This window comes from Rhea pennata, chromosome 28, assembly GCF_028389875.1.
Source record: "Rhea pennata isolate bPtePen1 chromosome 28, bPtePen1.pri, whole genome shotgun sequence".
Lineage (NCBI taxonomy): Eukaryota > Metazoa > Chordata > Aves > Rheiformes > Rheidae > Rhea > Rhea pennata.
Genome location: NC_084690.1, coordinates 3,359,399 through 3,376,828, shown reverse-complemented (window position 1 = coordinate 3,376,828; position 17,430 = coordinate 3,359,399). Strand labels below are relative to the sequence as shown.

The 17,430-nt window shown below is 48.0% G+C and overlaps 2 protein-coding genes across 6 annotated transcripts in view; one reads left to right on the top strand and one right to left on the bottom strand.

The window, feature by feature from the left end:
* Positions 1-374: 374 nt before the first annotated feature.
* On the top strand, positions 375-11,671 carry R3HCC1 (R3H domain and coiled-coil containing 1). Its single transcript, XM_062596663.1, has 9 exons — positions 375-424; positions 1,539-1,633; positions 3,306-3,435; positions 4,555-4,692; positions 4,982-6,248; positions 7,005-7,177; positions 8,353-8,423; positions 9,254-9,349; positions 11,459-11,671. The coding sequence occupies exons 1-9, from the start codon at positions 375-377 to the stop codon at positions 11,605-11,607; spliced, it is 2,169 nt and encodes a 722-aa protein (XP_062452647.1). The 3' UTR covers positions 11,608-11,671.
* Positions 10,102-17,430, bottom strand: part of LOXL2 (lysyl oxidase like 2) — a 49,825-nt gene continuing 42,496 nt past the window's right edge. For all 5 annotated transcript variants that reach the window (XM_062596925.1, XM_062596928.1, XM_062596927.1 and 2 more), the window contains 4 exons: positions 17,006-17,121; positions 16,336-16,472; positions 15,464-15,575; positions 10,102-13,874 (listed from right to left, as the gene is read on the bottom strand). In XM_062596925.1, coding sequence (XP_062452909.1) covers positions 13,795-13,874; positions 15,464-15,575; positions 16,336-16,472; positions 17,006-17,121 — 445 coding nt within the window. In that variant the 3' untranslated portion in view covers positions 10,102-13,794. The remainder of the gene's footprint in view (positions 13,875-15,463; positions 15,576-16,335; positions 16,473-17,005; positions 17,122-17,430) is intronic.

Sequence of the window (17,430 nt, the reverse complement as noted above, 5' to 3'; positions counted from 1 at the left end):
TCTGGGTGCTCAGAGGAGCCTGGCAGAAGCTCTTGTGAGATCAGGGGCCTGGTTTTCTTAATCTATATGGTAATTTAGAGCAATCAGTCAGCTAAGGGGGAAAGGCAGCAGGAATTAACGCTGACAGCCCCAAGCAAAGAAAAGACCAAAAATACATGCTTGGGACAAGGAAGGGAGGATTGTGGGCTGGATAAAGGCAGCATCTGGGGACCTGAAGAGGTGTATGGCTGGGTCGGGACAGCACTTCTGGCTGTCCCCAGGAAAGGAGGTCGGCACAGGCTGCGGCACGCGGGAAGGCTGAGGCGGGTGCTGCAAAGGTGGAGCTGTGCCCTGGCCGCCTGAAATACGGGCACGTCGAGGCAGATCGCCCTAGGATGGAGGATGATTTTGTAAAAGCGAGGCAAGAATCTCTCCCTGCGCCAGGGTGAGGATGGCTCCGATTTGTGGGCTGTGCTGCCTTAGCCTTGTCTTGGTACGGGGCAACGTGTGGAGCGTGCACTGGAGCCCTGATGTGGTTCTTTGCTGCTACTGCAAGAAAAACAGTGAGCGTCATTAATTATTTTTGAGCATATCATTAGTGAATGTGTGGGCAGTTTTCACTGACTTTGCTCCCATGCTGAACAGCAGATTTCTCAGCTGGGAGCAGCTCGGAGACCGTCTCCGCTGGTGCAGGTGGTTTCAGTGAACTGGGAGACAGTTTGCCGGGGGTTTCACCTGTCTCAGCCCCTGGGAAGGGGGGTGGTCGGTCAATGCGATGCTGCCCTCACCCTCGCAGCTGGCCTAGGATAGCCTTAGTTCTTCTGTGCAATGCTTTAAATTCTTGAGGCTCTTATTTAGTCTTCCAGGGACCGTCACCTTACACAAATTGTAACTGCTCAAATTTTTTGTGTGCCCTCTAGATTTATGCCTCAATTTATTGTAGGAGGAAGGAATTTGCAGTAAGAAGAAAGCTTCAGAAATGTTAAGCACCTGTGAGTGTCATTGGCTTCACCTGCATATGCCTCGCACTCCTGGAAGGCAGAGCCAGAGTCTCAACTTAGTCATCAGAACTCGGAGGCTGCTCCTTCGGGCTAGGGTTTCCTTAAAGAGAAAAAAGCCTCCAGACCGCGGAGACTTACGGATGCCCCTCGCCGGGGCAGCCGCTCCACGTGAGCACTGCCCTGGAAGGGGACGGGGGTCGGGGAGACGCAGGGAGGGCAAAGGAGCAGCCTGCGGCCGAGGCCGTGATTGCGGGCCGGCGGGGTTCGCTCCCTGGGGCGGCGTCTGGGGCGGCAGAAGCCGGGCCTGGGGCGTGCGGCTGGCCGCTGGAGGGGTTTCCAGTTGAAAAAAGAAAAATTGTTCACGGAAATGATTTTTTTTTTTTTTTTTTTTTTTTTTTTTTTAATAAAGCAGCAGGTTAATCAGTTCTGTAGCGCTGTGAAGGTGCGGGGCACGGAGCCGGCGGGCCGCCGCTGCGGGCCGCCCCCGCCCCGGCCGCGGCCCCTTCCCCCGCGGCGGGAGGCGGAGCCGCGGCCGGGCGCAGGCGCCGCGCCGGGAAGCGCCGCTCGCCCGGGCCTGGCGGTAGGGGCGGCGCCGCGGGAGGCTGCGCGGAGCCGGGCGTGCGCGGGGCGCGGAGCTGCGCGGCGTGTGCGAGGTGAGGGGGGGCGCGGCGCGGTGCCTGGGGGCGCTCGGGGCGCTGGGGAGCCCCGGGGAGGGGGCAGGAAGGGCACAGAGGTGCACGGGGTGCTGGGAGCGCGCAGGAAGGAGCCTAGGGCGCAATAAGGGTGCGCAGAGGTGCACAGGGTGGGCTGGGAGCATGCAGGAAGGGGTCAGGGGTGCAATAAGGGTGCACAGAGCTGCACGGGGTGCTGGGAGTGGGCAGGAAGGGGTCAGGGGTGCAATAAGGGTGCACAGAGCTGCACGGGGTGCTGGAGCACGCAGGAAGGGGTCAGGGGTGCAATAAGGGTGCACAGAGCTGCACGGGGTGCTGGGAGTGGGCAGGAAGGGGTCATGGGTGCAATAAGGGTGCACAGAGCTGCACGGGGTGCTGGGAGTGGGCAGGAAGGGGTCAGGGGTGCAATAAGGGTGCACAGAGCTATAGAGGGTGCTGGGAGTGGGCAGGAAGGGGTCAGGGGTGCAATAAGGGTGCACAGAGGTGCACAGGGTGCTGGGAGTGGGCAGGAAGGGGTCATGGGTTCAATAAGGGTGCACAGAGCTACAGAGGGTGCTGGGAGTGGGCAGGAAGGGGTCATGGGTGCAGTAAGGGTGCACGGGGTTCTGGGAGCGCGCAGGAAGGGGTCAGGGGTGCAATAAGGGTGCACAGAGGTGCACGGGGTGCTGGGAGTGGGCAGGAAGGAGCTTAGGGGTGCAATAAGGGTGCACAGAGCTACAGAGGGTGCTGGGAGTGGGCAGGAAGGGGTCAGGGGTGCAATAAGGGTGCACAGAGGTGCACAGGGTGCTGGGAGTGGGCAGGAAGGGGTCATGGGTTCAATAAGGGTGCACAGAGCTACAGAGGGTGCTGGGAGTGGGCAGGAAGGGGTCATGGGTGCAGTAAGGGTGCACGGGGTTCTGGGAGCGCGCAGGAAGGGGTCAGGGGTGCAATAAGGGTGCACAGAGGTGCACGGGGTGCTGGGAGTGGGCAGGAAGGAGCTTAGGGGTGCAATAAGGGTGCACAGAGCTACAGAGGGTGCTGGGAGCGCGCAGGAAGGGGTCAGGGGTGCAATAAGGGTGCACAGAGCTGCAGAGGGTGCTGGGAGTGGGCAGGAGGGAGCTTAGGGGTGCAATAAGGGTGCACAGAGCTGCACGGGGTGCTGGGAGTGGGCAGGAAGGAGCTTAGGGGTGCAATAAGGGTGCACAGAGCTACAGAGGGTGCTGGGAGTGGGCAGGAAGGGGTCAGGGGTGCAATAAGGGTGCACAGAGCTGCACAGGGTGCTGGGAGTGGGCAGGAAGGGGTCATGGGTGCAATAAGGGTGCACGGGGTGCTGGGAGCAGGCAGGAAGGGGTCAGGGGTGCAGTAAGGGTGCACAGGGCTGCACAGGGTGCTGGGAGTGGGCAGGAAGGGGGTCGGGGTGCAGTAAGGGTGCACGGGGTGCTGGGAGCAGGCAGGAAGGGGTCAGGGGTGCAGTAAGGGTGCACAGAGCTGCAGAGGGTGCTGGGAGCGGGCAGGAAGGGGTCAGGGGTGCAGTAAGGGTGCACGGGGTGCTGGGAGCAGGCAGGAAGGGGTCAGGGGTGCAGTAAGGGTGCACAGGGCTGCACAGGGTGGGCTGGGTGTGCACAGAGGGCAGGGGGGCTTGCAGCCGGCTCCACGCAGCCTTGTCCTTCCGCAGGCCTCCTGCCTGCTGCCACCCTGGCGCTGCGCTGCCTGGACGGCGTTTTCCTCTCGCCCAACGAGGATGACTTCGTGGGCAGGATCGCGGAGGAGCTGGAGCAGTTCCTGCTCCAGGGTCAGCACCACAGGTAAGCCCCCTGCCCTGGCAGCGAGCGGCCAGGCGCCCGCTGAGCCCGGTCCCTGCGCGCAGCGACCTGCTTCCAGCTGGCGAGTGCCGTCCGCGGGCTGGGGCGCGCTCCGCTCTGGAGGCGGTCGTGTTTTGTGTCTCCTCTCCGTTTCGCTTTGGTCCTGCAGGTTGAAAGCGCCTGTTGGGTCTGAGCTGCAGCGTTTGGAGCCTGGCTGCAAAGTCCGGCCGCTGCAGGGCTCGGGCCAAGCGCTGCCTTGGGGGTTCTGCCGTGCATGCTGCTCCCTTGACACTCTGCTAGGCAGAATTATTTTAGACACTTGCCAACAAGTTTTTTAGCCAGCCAACAAGTTATGATTGGTATTTTCATAATCAAACAGTTCAGTTCCCCTCCTCTGTCGGGGACTTCCTGTGCACCAGAGCCTCTTTGCCGGCAGCGAGCTCTGCTAGTTCGGGCTTGCTGGGCTGCTTCTCTTTGGTCAGGCTGGTTTTAACCTGGACCTAGTCCCTGATCCAGTGATTTTGAAACTTCCTGAAGTGGTCTGAAAAAGGAGGTGAGATGGGAGCGGGGCAGAATTGCTTGGTTCAGTTATTCTGCCAGCTTGTAGAGAGCTCAAATATTACTTTTTATTGTCTTAAATGCGAAGGAGAAAGCATCAGCGTAATTTTAAAATGCTCAAGAGTGAAACCGGAGCCGCAAAAGTGCGTTTAAGCGCAGTGCAGCGGATCGCAGAGTTCGCTTGTTCACCCGTTCGTACTCTTTTAGCTGTGAGTTTCTGGAAGTGTATTCGAATGAGAGGAGGGTGACTGATGTCAGGCGCCTCGTTCAGCTGCTTTCCAGCCGTTCCCGGACCGGATAAAGGTGGAAACGGGCGTCCCGGGAGCGCCGGCTCTGCCTCGCGTACATGCGGCGCGAGCCTGTCTGCCTAGACATCCTGGGAGCGAGGAGGGAGTTTGGCTCTTCGGTACCAGAAAGGCCTGCCTGGCTTTTGGGCTTGGATTTTAACACCCTGCCAGAGGAAGAGCTTGGGGAATAGGGCTTAACCAGTTCTTGCTACGTTCCTGTCATCTTGTTTTCCTTCCGGCAAGCTGCTGATGCCCCCCAAACTCTCTCTCTTTCCAGAGTGCTCCTGTTTCCCCCTCTGTCCAGTCGCCTCCGGTACCTGATCCATAGGACGGTGGACAACGTGGATTTGTTAAGCAGCTTTTCTGTTGGGGAAGGATGGAGGAGGAGGACGGTTGTCTGTCACTCGGCCATAAGGTACAGCGTGGTAGATGTTAACGGTTCTTCTCTCTTTCTAGCTTTGGGGTTTTTGCGTAAGCGTGCGAGCATGAGGTTTGCATGGTGCTCCTCAGCAAAGAGGAGTGTCTGTTACTAACTGCACCTTCCACTAAGGAACTAGAGGCCTTTGCTTTTGCCTTTCTGCAGACTTCTGCGCTGACCTGATCCTTGGGCCTCTGTTTTCCTCCTTTCTCCTCTTGGCAGATATCTCAGTAGTTAGGCAGCTTCCTCTGCTTCCCCCTCACTTCCTCTTTGCTCTTGGTCCTAGGCTGCCCGATGAGGCCGGTGACCAAAACCCCAACAACGACGCGCCAAGGCCGCAGCGGGCTCCCCAGCCGCGGGGCCGGGGAGGCCGAGCCCCCAGGCTGCGGCGCGGCGCGGAGGTGCCTGGGGACGTGCCTCGAGCCTGCGCGGGATCCGGCAGGATAAAAAGGCCGCCCCGGAGGAAGCCGGACAAAGCCCTGTACGTCCCCAAGGCGATGCGCAAGAAAGCGGAGTGGGTGGAGAGCGAGAGCCTGGTGGCGGCTGGCGCCGGGCCGGGCGAGGATGTGGCACGAGGAGAAGAGATCTGTCCTAAAGCTTCAGTCGGTGATGCCCGAGGTGAACCAGGTAAGCCCGAAGGCAGCACAGAGTCCGACCCAGCAGCTGGTGGCATCTCTTCAGCCCTTGACAAGGAGCAGGACCTGGGAGAAACTGGTGAAGAGTCTATTTCAAGAAAAAATGATGATAAAAATGACTGTCCTGCCTGCTGCATGGATGTCCCATTGCTAGGGAACAGTAACGATGTCCCTGAGCAGGAAGGTCAGGATGAAGACTGTTCAGATTCCCTTGCTTCTGTACACAACGAAAACCTAAGCGAAGCAGAAGAGCAAGCTAAGAGCTGTGACGACACTCTTGTGTTGGAAGGTAGCAAAACCCTGTGCCAGCTGCAAGCTCAAGACCAAAACAGCAGCGATGGCAGCGTACTGGAAGGCAGCAAAAACATCTCACAGTCAGAAAACCATAGCAGTAACTACTGTACAGACATCGCTGCAGCAGAGCCTAGTGCAACGTTACTGGCACTGGAAGACCAAGATAAGAGCTCTACTGATGCCAAGACACCAGGGAGTGGCAAAACCCTGTCACCGCTAGAGGAGCAGAGCAAGGACTTTCTGAATACTGGTATGTTGGAGCTGAGTAAGAGCTTTTTGGAACTGGAAAGCCAGGATCAAGATTGCTCCCCTGTCACCCAGGTGGAGCACGACCAAAACTCCCCAGAAACCCAAGATCAGCATCTGACTGCACCCGAACCGCTCTGTGGTGAGAACCCGTCAGCTCCTGACAACCAGAACCAGCAAAAGGTCGATGTTTCTGTGCAAAACCATGGCAGAAAGGTATTCTTGCCAGAAGAGGGGGACAAGGAGTGCTCGGGCTTGGCCGATGTGCTGTGGCGTGAGCTACAGTTGTCTGCAGGCGATAAAGGTGAGGAGAGCCTGGCCGTCCGTGAGCAGGAGAACAGCTTTGAGGACGACTGTACCGCTGAGCTCTTGGAAGAGGTAGTATTTCACCACAGGCATTGCCTTAGGGAATGGCTTTGGGGGAAAAAGAGGAATTGGACCTAAAAAATTAATCTGTGCGAGGAGAGTCTTTGTGCCAGGGCTGGTAGAGGCGTTTGCTGAACCTGTTGGCAGGAGCATGGCAGCAGGAGGGACTTGAAGTGGGGCTTGCAGAAGCTGTCTTCTGGGGGGTCACCATTTGAAATACGGTCTCGCCTGATAGGTGCCTGACAGCTCTTTGAAAGGAGCTTGTAGCTCTTGGTCCGATTCCTTGGCAGGTTATAGCCCAGATGGGACTAATCAGGCTTGCTAACGTGCTTTTGGCAGAGTGGTCAGGACTAACCCTCCTGGGGCCGAGGTGAGATGCGCTGAAGGTGACATGCTTGAGGAAAAGCGGTGAATCGGTGCCAGGTTCCTTGATTTGTAGTATCTGTGTGGTCCTCGTTCCTTTAACTGCACGCCGCTTGATCTTCCGTGTCTTTATTGGGATAATTTCCCATCCTCTCTCCGCAACACAGGGAAGTGGTTAGACATGCTGTCTAAATGGGAACCACATTGCTTTCCCAGATGCGTGCAGGGGTGGTGGTAGCAGAACTGACAGTTCAAAGGGTCGCACCCTTTCTCCCATGCTGCTCTGAAATTGGCTTTCCATAACACTGTGCTTGCAAAGGATCAGGTATCTATGTCTGTCTGTACGCTTCTGCAGTGTTTAGAAATAGAGCTTTTATAAACAGTGTTGTTTTTCGATCTTCCCAGATTGCAGCTTATTTAACTGTGAAGGACATAAGCATAGAGAAGATCAAGTTTGATTATTCCAGTTATGGAGATGCCCAGCTCAGTGAAGGGGACTTTGGGCACGTAATTGAAATCTATGACTTCTCCCCGTCGCTGAAGACAGAGCACCTATTAGAAATGTTCTCCGAGTTCCAGTAAGTACCCCGCTGAGTCTAAGCACATCTCGGGTAAAGTAAGCAGTGTTCGGACTTGAACGCCGAGCAAACCATTTTGGACAGTCGCTGAAAGAAGCTGATGATGCTACATAGCATTTTAATTTTGTCTTCCTGTTCTTGTGTTTTATATTCTTCCTGTGCTTTAATCTAAAGGATGCTTTTCTGCATTTGATGCATATTTTAAAAGTGTCACTGGTTCTTCAGGGCCCTGTCATGCACGCACTTATCTTAAGGTTATTCCTACTGTTCTGGCTTCTGTGGGAGTCTTTAGGTGTTGTTTTATGGAAACCTGTTACAGCATCTCAGTGCCTGAGTCAAATTACATGCTCACATAAGTGTTTGCAAAGCAAGGACCCAATGCTGCTGGTGGAGATAAAATTTATTATGTAAGCATGGGGAACAGAGAGCATTGTGCTTAAGGGAGTGACATTGGATTTCTAGTAGGATAAGAACAAATATCAGCCCTGCTTTAGTGATAAAGTGTACCTGGTGCAGCTCTAAATTACTGTCTTGCTTCTGCAAGATTGCTTACACATGATGTTTGTAGGCACATTATCTTCATTTTCTTCCTGCTGTCTTCCTCCTATCTTAATTTACCTGATAGAATAGATGTGAATGCTTCACCTCTGCAGATCCCTTAAATTCAAAAAGCATTATTTAAATTTTAAATATACTACCATCTATTGTAATTTTTAATGAATTTCTTACACACACACACACCACTCACTCACTCACTCACTCTTACACACCCCCTACCTCTCAAGCTTTTAAACAACTTTTGTAAATCACTCGCTTACCTGAGCAATCAGGTAATGTTTGTAAAGCATTGTGTAAATGATGAACAGTACTTATGTATTCCACGACAGTCCCTGAAATTGAGGATTGACTTCAGCTAAGAGTTTCTGAAGAGGAAAAACTGAGATCTTGAGGTTAGCTGGTAGGAGGATCCTAGACTGTGACTTTGAAAGGAGTACATTTAACGTCTGATTTTTCTTTTTCTTTCTCCTCATGTAAAATGGGTTTAATGTATTGAAAAGCACTAATTGTTTGGCTAAAAATACTAAATACCTTTGATAACTCAAGGTGCCTTACGGACTTTGTGTGACCTGTTTCTCCTATTAGTAAATAGCGTTCTCTTGTCCTCTCGTTTTTAGTGAGAGTGGATTCAAAATTCAGTGGGTCGATGATACGCATGCCTTGGGAATCTTCTCCAGTCTGGCAGCAGGTAGAGTGACCTGATTCTTGGCTGTGAGTGAAGAACCTGCAGCGTTGCTGGGATTTCGTTACTGTGCACTGATGCAATAATTTGCAGTGTTCATCTGCTTATTCTTGCACTCAGCCTAAGCCACTGCCAAAGGTAGTCATGGTTCATCGCCTCTTTCCTCATATGCACTTCGAACTGGAAATGCTTTTAAGACCGGCGAAGCTGGAAGTGCTGTGTGCAAACTCTGCTTTGCAGGAACAGCAGGTTTTTAATTGGCTTGGGTAATAAAGAGGCTGCTTTCTGTGCAAAGAGCTTCTGTGACTTATGGTGTCTTTTTTAGAAATTAATCCGTTTTGCCATTCGGTTAATTTGTCTTATAACTAGGCAGGATTCCTGCAGGCATACACCAAAGGCTGCTCGTGGCCTCTTAGGGACGCTGAGCCCTGATGGCATGCAGGGCAGATGCTGAGCAAACCGGCCTGTTCAGGGGGAAACACTCTAAGCTCCCATCGGAGCATTCCCAAGAGAAATTTTCGTTGAACAGTGTATGCGTGTACGTAGTCTGAAAGCACATGCTCTGTGCTGCATGTTTGATCTAATAGTGCATAATTTTTAAAACTTGTTTGTATTTTGTTGGGACTCTTTCTTTCCTATGCAAGGAATGTGTGGTTAACCCTGAGGTGACTGGGCTAAATTAATCTGTTTTAGTGCTGATTGATTAGCTGATTCAGCTCAATTTATTTAGTGTTACATATCCTGTACTGATTTATTTTTTTTTATTTATTTTTTTTAATACGGTTAAAGCTACCAAAATTCAGCCTGTTAACTTTAGCAATCTTTGCTCTTTAAAGCATCTCAAGCCCTGGGGCGAAGTTACCCTTCTTTAAAGATCCGACCATTGATCCATGGGACAAGGCAGTCTAAAATTAAGGCACTTCAGCGACCAAGTAAGAGAGCTACTTCTTTTCTTCTTTTTTTATTCCTTTTCCTTCTTTTCTCTCTCTTGTGCCTATTTTCTGTATCCTGAGTGGTTATGATGACTAGTTAAATGGGGAAACACGTATTAAGGAACAGTATTACTTTTTTTTTTAATAGCTTTATTAGCGATGCTGGACAGGGAGCTGTTGTGATTTGTATACAGTCTTCAGTAATAGCTTGCTGATGCTTTTTTTTCTTTTTTAATGATATTTTTGGCCAACCCATAGCAGTGATATGTTAAAACATACTCATCAGTAATGTTGGATTCTGCTCCGACAGCAAAAAAATAACTGTTTGCAGCAGGCCTGAATGAATAGTACAGGTGAATCTGACAAACATGTTTGTAGAATGAGACTACATTATATATATTACTTACAGGAAATGTAACTACAGATATTATTTATGCTTAAGCTTTCAGTCTTTGTTCCCTGCTACAATAATGTAGCTACATTAAGACATAATCAAAGCATTAAATCCCGTTGCTTTTTGTTTATTCTTCAGTACATAGTTAAAGGCTTGCTGAGATTCAGGCGTAGTTTTTCTTAGTTCACTTGCTTGTGTAAAGTCTAAGTGAACAGTTATGTTGTTTGAAAAAGGAGGTCTAGGTGTAGTCACGACTGTGCGAAGACAGGCATGCCAAATGCCATAGGCTTGCCCACTAAGTTTCTCTGCTCTGTTACTCTGGACTGTTAAAGATAAGACAAAATCAATAGCAGTTGCATTTTGTGGTTGGCATAGTTTTATTCAGTATCAGCTGAAGGAAAAAAAAAAACTGTAAAGCTTAGCCATTAACATTGTTTTATTTATTTTATTACCTTTAAAAATCATACTGTAATCAGTTATACTTGCCACAGTAAAGAAACGCCATGAGTCTTGTAGCAGTAGAGATTTTGCTGAACATACAACTATACTGTTCTTTCTACAGTGCATTGCAGTTGAAACAAATTTCAGTATTAATGATTTAAAGGGACACTGTCACAGTTAGGATTTCCTGAGCTTTGCTAGATTTAAATGAAATGTCAAGGAATTGGATTTGCTTTTGCACTCTATTTCACATCTTTTTTCCATTCAATCTCACGCCCTGATTCTCCTGCTGTAGCCTGTTGGCATATTTGTGAATCAGGTTGCAAGCTCCTCCTGGGGAAAGTTTTTATATATAAAACTTGCATAAACTGTTTGGATTCAGTTAAAATAGCAATTTTTTCCCAAATACAAATTTGGATCTTAATTAGCTGACAGTGTCTCTTCTTTAAAAGCTTTGTCAAGAAAGATTGGCAGTTTTATTTTCCAAGCTGTGGATGCTTTGAGTCTGTCCCTTTTTCTTTAAGCTGCTGATGGGCTGCCTTTGTTAATAAGACTTCTGTAAAAGCAAGCAAAGCCCACATTGCTAAATGGATAATAAGTTTGCAAACAGTTGCTGATATATGATTATATAGTAGCCAAATCCCAAGTGTTTTGGATTTTGTAAAGTTTTAGTGTATGGCTTTCTTGCAAGATGAAATTGTACCAAGCCAGAGGATTACCAGAAAACGGAGGTTACTGGTCACTCCTAGGCAGAGGGCTTTCCAAAAAAATCTGATAAATTTAGCCATAAAAAAAGATGCAGATATTTTTCCATTGCTGTTTTCAATCAGTCTATATTGAGACCAAACTCAGTGTGAATAAACTGATTGGACTGTGTGCCTTCACTTTGCTCTCAGTGACTTGACTTTGCTGAATTGTGCCAGGAGTGGTTAGGAAGCTGTTGCTGAAAGCTAATTGGGAACAATTCTCTCTATCACAGTAGAAGAGGCCTGGAGCTCAGTCATATCTAAATATATCTGTAATTGGCGTTGTTGCATCTTACCTGAACAATTTTAAGTAATCTGAGCTATACAAAATCCAGAGACAAGTCTGTCTTGAAAGAAAAGACCATTTAAGGCATAGAGGTAGAATGATTTGCATGTACTTGTAGGCTGATTTGGTAAAGGAGTTGCAAAAATAGAAATCAGCCCTTCTCTCTGCCAATTGTGTGGTTAAACCACAAGACTGTTCCTAAACAAGCGCTAACCTGTTTGTTTTCACCCATTTTTACCTAGAGCTCCTTCAGCTCGCAAAAGAGAGACCCCAGACCGACACTGCGGTGGCGAGGAGGCTGGTGACCAGGGCTTTGGGATTGAAGCACAAAAAGCAGCGCGTCTCAGGCAGTGAAGTGCTCCCGCCAGAAAGCTTGGACCAGGAAGAGTAAACCGTGCCAGCAAAATGAGATGTATAGATGAGCATGGCTGTGATATTAAACTGCATGCAGAACAGTGAGTTGCAACTGGGATGTTCTCTGATGGGTTAGTACTGGCATTTTCTCTCTGAAGGTGGGAATGGAAAAAGTTTAGTGAGATACTGAGCTAGAGAACCAGGTCCTGCGAGTGTTACAGACTGGCGATGAGCTCTGCATCATGCAGGGCACCTCGCCTACTCGCTTTCAAGGTGTCTCTTGCCCATTGAGGCACTCGCAGGAGCCAAGGCTGCTTTCAAAAAAAAAAAAAAAAAAAAAAAAGCTTTAAAAAGTTTTAAAAATACACTTGAGTAAGGGAATTGTATGTTGTTGGCCAAAGTTCAGCTTGTAAGCAAGAACAGAGCATTGTTTAGTGTTTGCTTTGTTGTAACGTTTATGTTAAAATTTCCCACAAAACTGACAAGCATCTAATGCAAGCAACTTTCAGGGTTTTTTCTTATTTACATAGTATTTCAAGAGCCTGACTTGCTCTTTTGCACTCTTAGTAAAGAAAGTTGTCATCCACTGGTTAGGAAAAGAAAACTAGTACTTGACAGTTGCTTGATTTGCATAGAGCCTGTGTTAAGAGGTGCTGCGAGACACCTTGTTGCGGCAGCAACAGAGCATCCACGGCATCTCGGATTCTGCTTTTGCCACACAGTCCTGCATCTCGAGAACAAAATGGAGTTTTCCAACTTACAGTAGGCTAAAAACCTTTGCTCGATGCCACCATCTGGGCCACTGGATAAGTCACAAAAACACCCTGACGCGCATTAGCGAAAGACTTCTGCGTTCTTTAAGCCTCACAACATCCCTGTGAGGTAGGTTATGGAGAGAAAAAGTTAGAGCCAGTTTCAGTCCCCCTGTGGGTTGAAATGGTCAGCTATAAATTATTCATTTAATTTTAGCTGCTTGTAGAAGTCTTCTGTACAAACACACAGGGAGAAAACAAATTCAGTACCAAGAAAGTGAGCAAGGCCCTCAACCTTCATGGAGTGGAAATACACAAATGGCACAGAACATTTTGGGGGGTAAAACGGATCTTATTCAAGTATTTGTGTCTGCAGATCTGTAGCAATGTGTGTCCTCAAACAAACAGAGGAGCACACTTAGCACCATTACAAATGTACCAAGTGTAAAAATCCTTTTAAAGACAACTTACACAGGTAGTCTGACAGCATGGGTCCAGATCCCTGATGATGAAAGCCATGAAGTTACCTCTGCAAGGTACAGTGACTGATACAATGCCTTAACTCTGCTCATCCTTTAAAGAAAATACAGAGTGAATATCCAGCGTAAAAGGTAATGTTTAGATGTACAGAGAATCTATTGGGTGAATAGCTTACTGTGTAAAGGAAATTCACAGTCCAGTGGACTCATCACCAGGAGATCTGCTAAGTCTTCTAGATGTTACAATGCGGTCGTACAGATGTTAGAATGGAGTTGTAGCTTCCTGGAGCTCTGCTGTGCTGTAGAAACCAGTTCTGCGTTAGCGGCTCCATTTAAGAGGTTGTGCTGGGAGTGGAATGTTGAATACAAAAGTTTCGCTGCAGTATTAAATTACATTTTAGACTGTTCTGCTCAGAAAAAGCTGTTCCAATGTTGTTCCTTTCCTGTATTTCTTTGCTAAAATGGCGTAATCACATGGCAGTACTGAGGATTAGCTGTGTTCAAGAAGCAGCGTCACGAATGGAGGCATTTGCATCAATGGTGCGTTCAAGCCTGAGTCAAAGAGCTTAAAGATACCAAGAATAATGCCTTGAAGAAAATGAACGGTAAAGACACATTCAGGTTGTTGGTACCCAAACAAAGCCAAACTGTGCTTGCTGCAGCCTGGACCTACATACGTGAATAAAGATGGTGCTGCAAAGTGAAGGGAGGGATCGTTACGGAGTGGGCTGAAATGGTGAAGATCTGGAGTCAAGTGGGATTTAAAAGCCTGCCCTGAACTACTTCAGTAGTAGGGACTTGAGTTACAAGAGACACGTGGTGGTCTGAGCACCTGAAAAATTGGAGGGAAGGCATCTTTTGAAAATAATTTACCTTGCTAATTTGGAGTTTTGATTGTTTGCTTGATTTTTCTCTTTTTGTGCAGTGGTTAGGGAAATCACCGAAGCAGGAGACCTTGCTGCTTTAAATAGTGGGGAGGAAGGCGATGCTGGTCTATCGGGTGGACACCTTGTTATTTGTGAGTCCGCTGAAGTGATCAAACTTCTGTTCTGTTTCTTCACTGAAAGAGCCACCTGGGGAGTTCACAGAGAGAGCACGCTGTTAGAGGGAGGTAGCAAAGCAAGCTTGCAGCACGTAGCAGGGGACACCTCGGCTTTTTCTGTGATCCACGTGAAATTTCACGTGGCTGTGAAAATGAAAGGCTCAGAGCAAACGTTAGAAGAGTGAAGACTTGCATGGGGTAATTTAAGCATTAATTAAATCTTGTCGTAATTGGAACAGCTATGAGACCCTGGGAGTGCTGGGTGTAGTCTCTTATGTATTTGGGAGGCTAGACTACAGACTGTCCTTGATTTCCCTGCTAACCTTCATTGCTGAAGAAGCTGCTGAAGTTATGACTAGCAAAATCTGTGAAATGGTTTCCACCTTGGGGCTGTGGTGGTAAGTGGATTCTGTTTACTCTGTTCTTAACTAGGACCATACCCTTACTTTTTGGTTATTGAAGGATAATAAAAGCTAAACACACTTTTTTTTTTTTTTTTTTTTTTTTTTTGAAATAGAAATATTTTCCAGCTTAGGCTAGAGAGTCAGTCCAACGCTTAAATGCTTGTTCATCCAGCTGAATTGGGTTTGGAGTTTCTGAACTAGGTCACATAACTCTAGTGTGACATACAAGACAAGTATTTTTTTTTTTTTTTTTTAAGAAAAGCAGCAAAATAATGAGAAAAATCAGTGGCTACGTGGAAGTTTTTCAGGAAAAACACTTCTTGAAGAACTTTAGCCAGTTCTGGAAATTGTCCTTATGCCTTTAACAGCAGCTGCTTGCCTACATCCTAATAATAATTTATTTTCCTTACAGAAAACAATTCTTCTGCAAAAGCCCCCAACTTATTTTCATTTTAAAATGGTCCTGACGATTGTTAGAGCATATTTAAACTAGTTTGGCTTTGAAAGCTCTAAGACAAAATAACAGAGATGATAAGATTTAGATTTATTCAAGAAAATAGGCAGCTGGTTTCCCTCCTATCCAAGTGACAGCAGAGCCCTTTAATTTCTGGCTTGAGCAGAAGGCTCTTCTCCACTGGTCTGCTTTGCATATCACTATTCTTATTTGCTTTTCAAGGAGAGAAGCTTTTGGGTCTTAAAAGGTCAGCCCCAGGTTGGCAATAACTTGAGTCTGAGAGAAACTCATATTTATTTGCCTGGGTCTGACTCAGGCACTCTAAACAAGTTCTCAGATTGCACCAGAGCTTCCCTCATATCTGAGGGTCTCTGGGGAAAAAGCTCTTTTCTTGCAGAAAAAGAGATGCACAGCTGGAACATCTGTTACCCCTGCTCTACCAAGCCTGAACAAGAGGGATTTCTTTTGGATCTTGGTCAGAAAGCTCTTTCACCAGTATTGTGCTTGCTGCTCCAGGAACATGTACAGCATTAAAAAATGAGCCATTTGACACCTCACTCAGCCAGAGCAATCTTTATGCCGGTTGCAGCCTGACCCTACAGCAGCAGCACTCCAAATCTGTCTCAATAGCTCACTTTTTCAGGTATGCACAGACAGAAACAGCAGAGCAGCAGCTTGCCCCCAGAGGCACCAGATTCCCGGTGAAGAGTCTCTTTGAGCAGTGCATAGGCATTAACCTTCTCATGCAAACGTTTCTCTCACCTATGTGGCAGTTGTACATCCAGATGCGCTGTCCATCGTATCGGCACCTGCATTTCATCACATTATTTGAATAATCGGATTCAGCAACTTCATAGTTTGGGTTGATGACGACCTTGGAAATGATGGAGAAACACAGTGTGAAGTTACTTAAAACTGGATTGCATATGACACTTCTTAGTCAGACTGGAAGAGAATCAGTATTTTGACTTCATCAGAATACTTTTTAGAAAAAAAACCCTTCCTTTTGCAAGGTGACAAACTAATCTGGCTTGATTGAAGCCAGATCAAGATCGCATGTTCTCCTCCCCACCTCAAAAGCTTATCTACATTTCACAAAATAGCAGAGAAGGCAAAAATAATTCTTCTCCTCACTCCTCTACTGTTTAGGTGGCAGTTTTTAGAACCAAAGAATTTTCCCCCCTCCACCCACTTGCACAAAACAGCCTGTAAGCACAGTCTTGACTTCCCAAGCAAACAACTCAAGAGCACTGTTTAATCCCCAAATGAAGCAAGCATTGCTTACAAACAGCTAAAAGGCTTAGGACAAGACAACAGCATATATATAATGTGACATTTAATGTAATGTGCTATTAGTATTAGCTGCACCTGGATTCCTTAAGAAGATCGTGTTTAAACTATGGTTATTGGCCCTGACTTTTCAGCTGGGGAAGTGTGTTACCTGGTAATACACTGTTGTCCTGTTAGGTTATTCTTTATTTTTTAGTATCCTGGGAATAAAACCTCTTTATAAGTAGCAGTTTACAGTACTACAGGAGCTATAAAAATAGAGTAGTTAGTTACATTCTTGTTGTCCCTAGTGTATAAGATAAAAGCAATGTCAGTGTCTCATACCCTCTTTTCCCCCCCCTTACCTGGAAGAGGTAATCGCCTGGTGGGATGTCGGTGATATCAATCCATTGGCAGTCAATGTCATGACGATACACGTCCCAGCATCCAACCGTGATTCCTTGTTCACCAAAATTGGCACATTCATACTGTTTTTGCACATCTGAATAGGAGGAGTTAAAAGCACAAAGTATTAGATTCACAGCAAGTTGCACTGGGGATTTCCCACCCTGGCTCAGACACAGCAGAAGAAGAACTAGCTGTTCTCCCACTCCCAGAGAGAGTGAGAAGTCCAGGCATGGTGTATTCAGTGAGATCTGCTACAATATTCCCTTGCTCATGATGTCTTGTATTTAAATACATGTACTGGTTAAATGCAGTCTTCCATATCTCATTGTGCAGAGGTGAGTTTCGAAATTTGACACTTTATAGGAATTAGAAAATACACGGGTTTTTCAAGGCAGCTCAGAATAAGTGTAGAAGGAGCTGAGGTCTGAAAATCTCGGCACATGGGACCTTCTAGGATTGTCTGGGACACCAGGGACTACTCCGTATGTACATACCCTCAGGACTGGTTCCAGCTCTTGTCAGGCCATGCTCTAGCCCCACTTAGGGATTTGAGGGCATCTTTGAATCCTGTCATCTTTACGGGGACAACAACAAATTCCCAGCACAAAGGGGCTCCAGCAAATATACCTGCTTCACATTCGGTGTCTTCCAGACAGAAGCTGGCTTTGTGTCCTTCAGCTATCTTGGTCCCATTGAGGTTCAGTAGGTCATAGTGGGTAAAAACCTCCATGCTGTGGTAATGCCTACAAGACGAAGAGGGAGAATTACCTTGAAGGCAAACAGCCACCACTTTAGTCACCATCTCTAAAGTGCTGTGCCGTCACCCCCAGCAGAGGTGGCCCAACGGCTGGAGCACAAGGACCTGGATTTGAGTGGCCCAGCCTCTGCTCTTCGTGCTGCTCCATCCCTCAGGCCAGTCGTGTTACCCCCGCTCTGCCTCGTCTCCACTGCCGCGGGGTAAGAGCTGACAGGAGGAAGCGTGCGAGAAAGCACAGCCAGGAAACGTTCTGCTGAGCGTAGTCCTGTGTGGCACCATCGCCCAGATTGCCTTC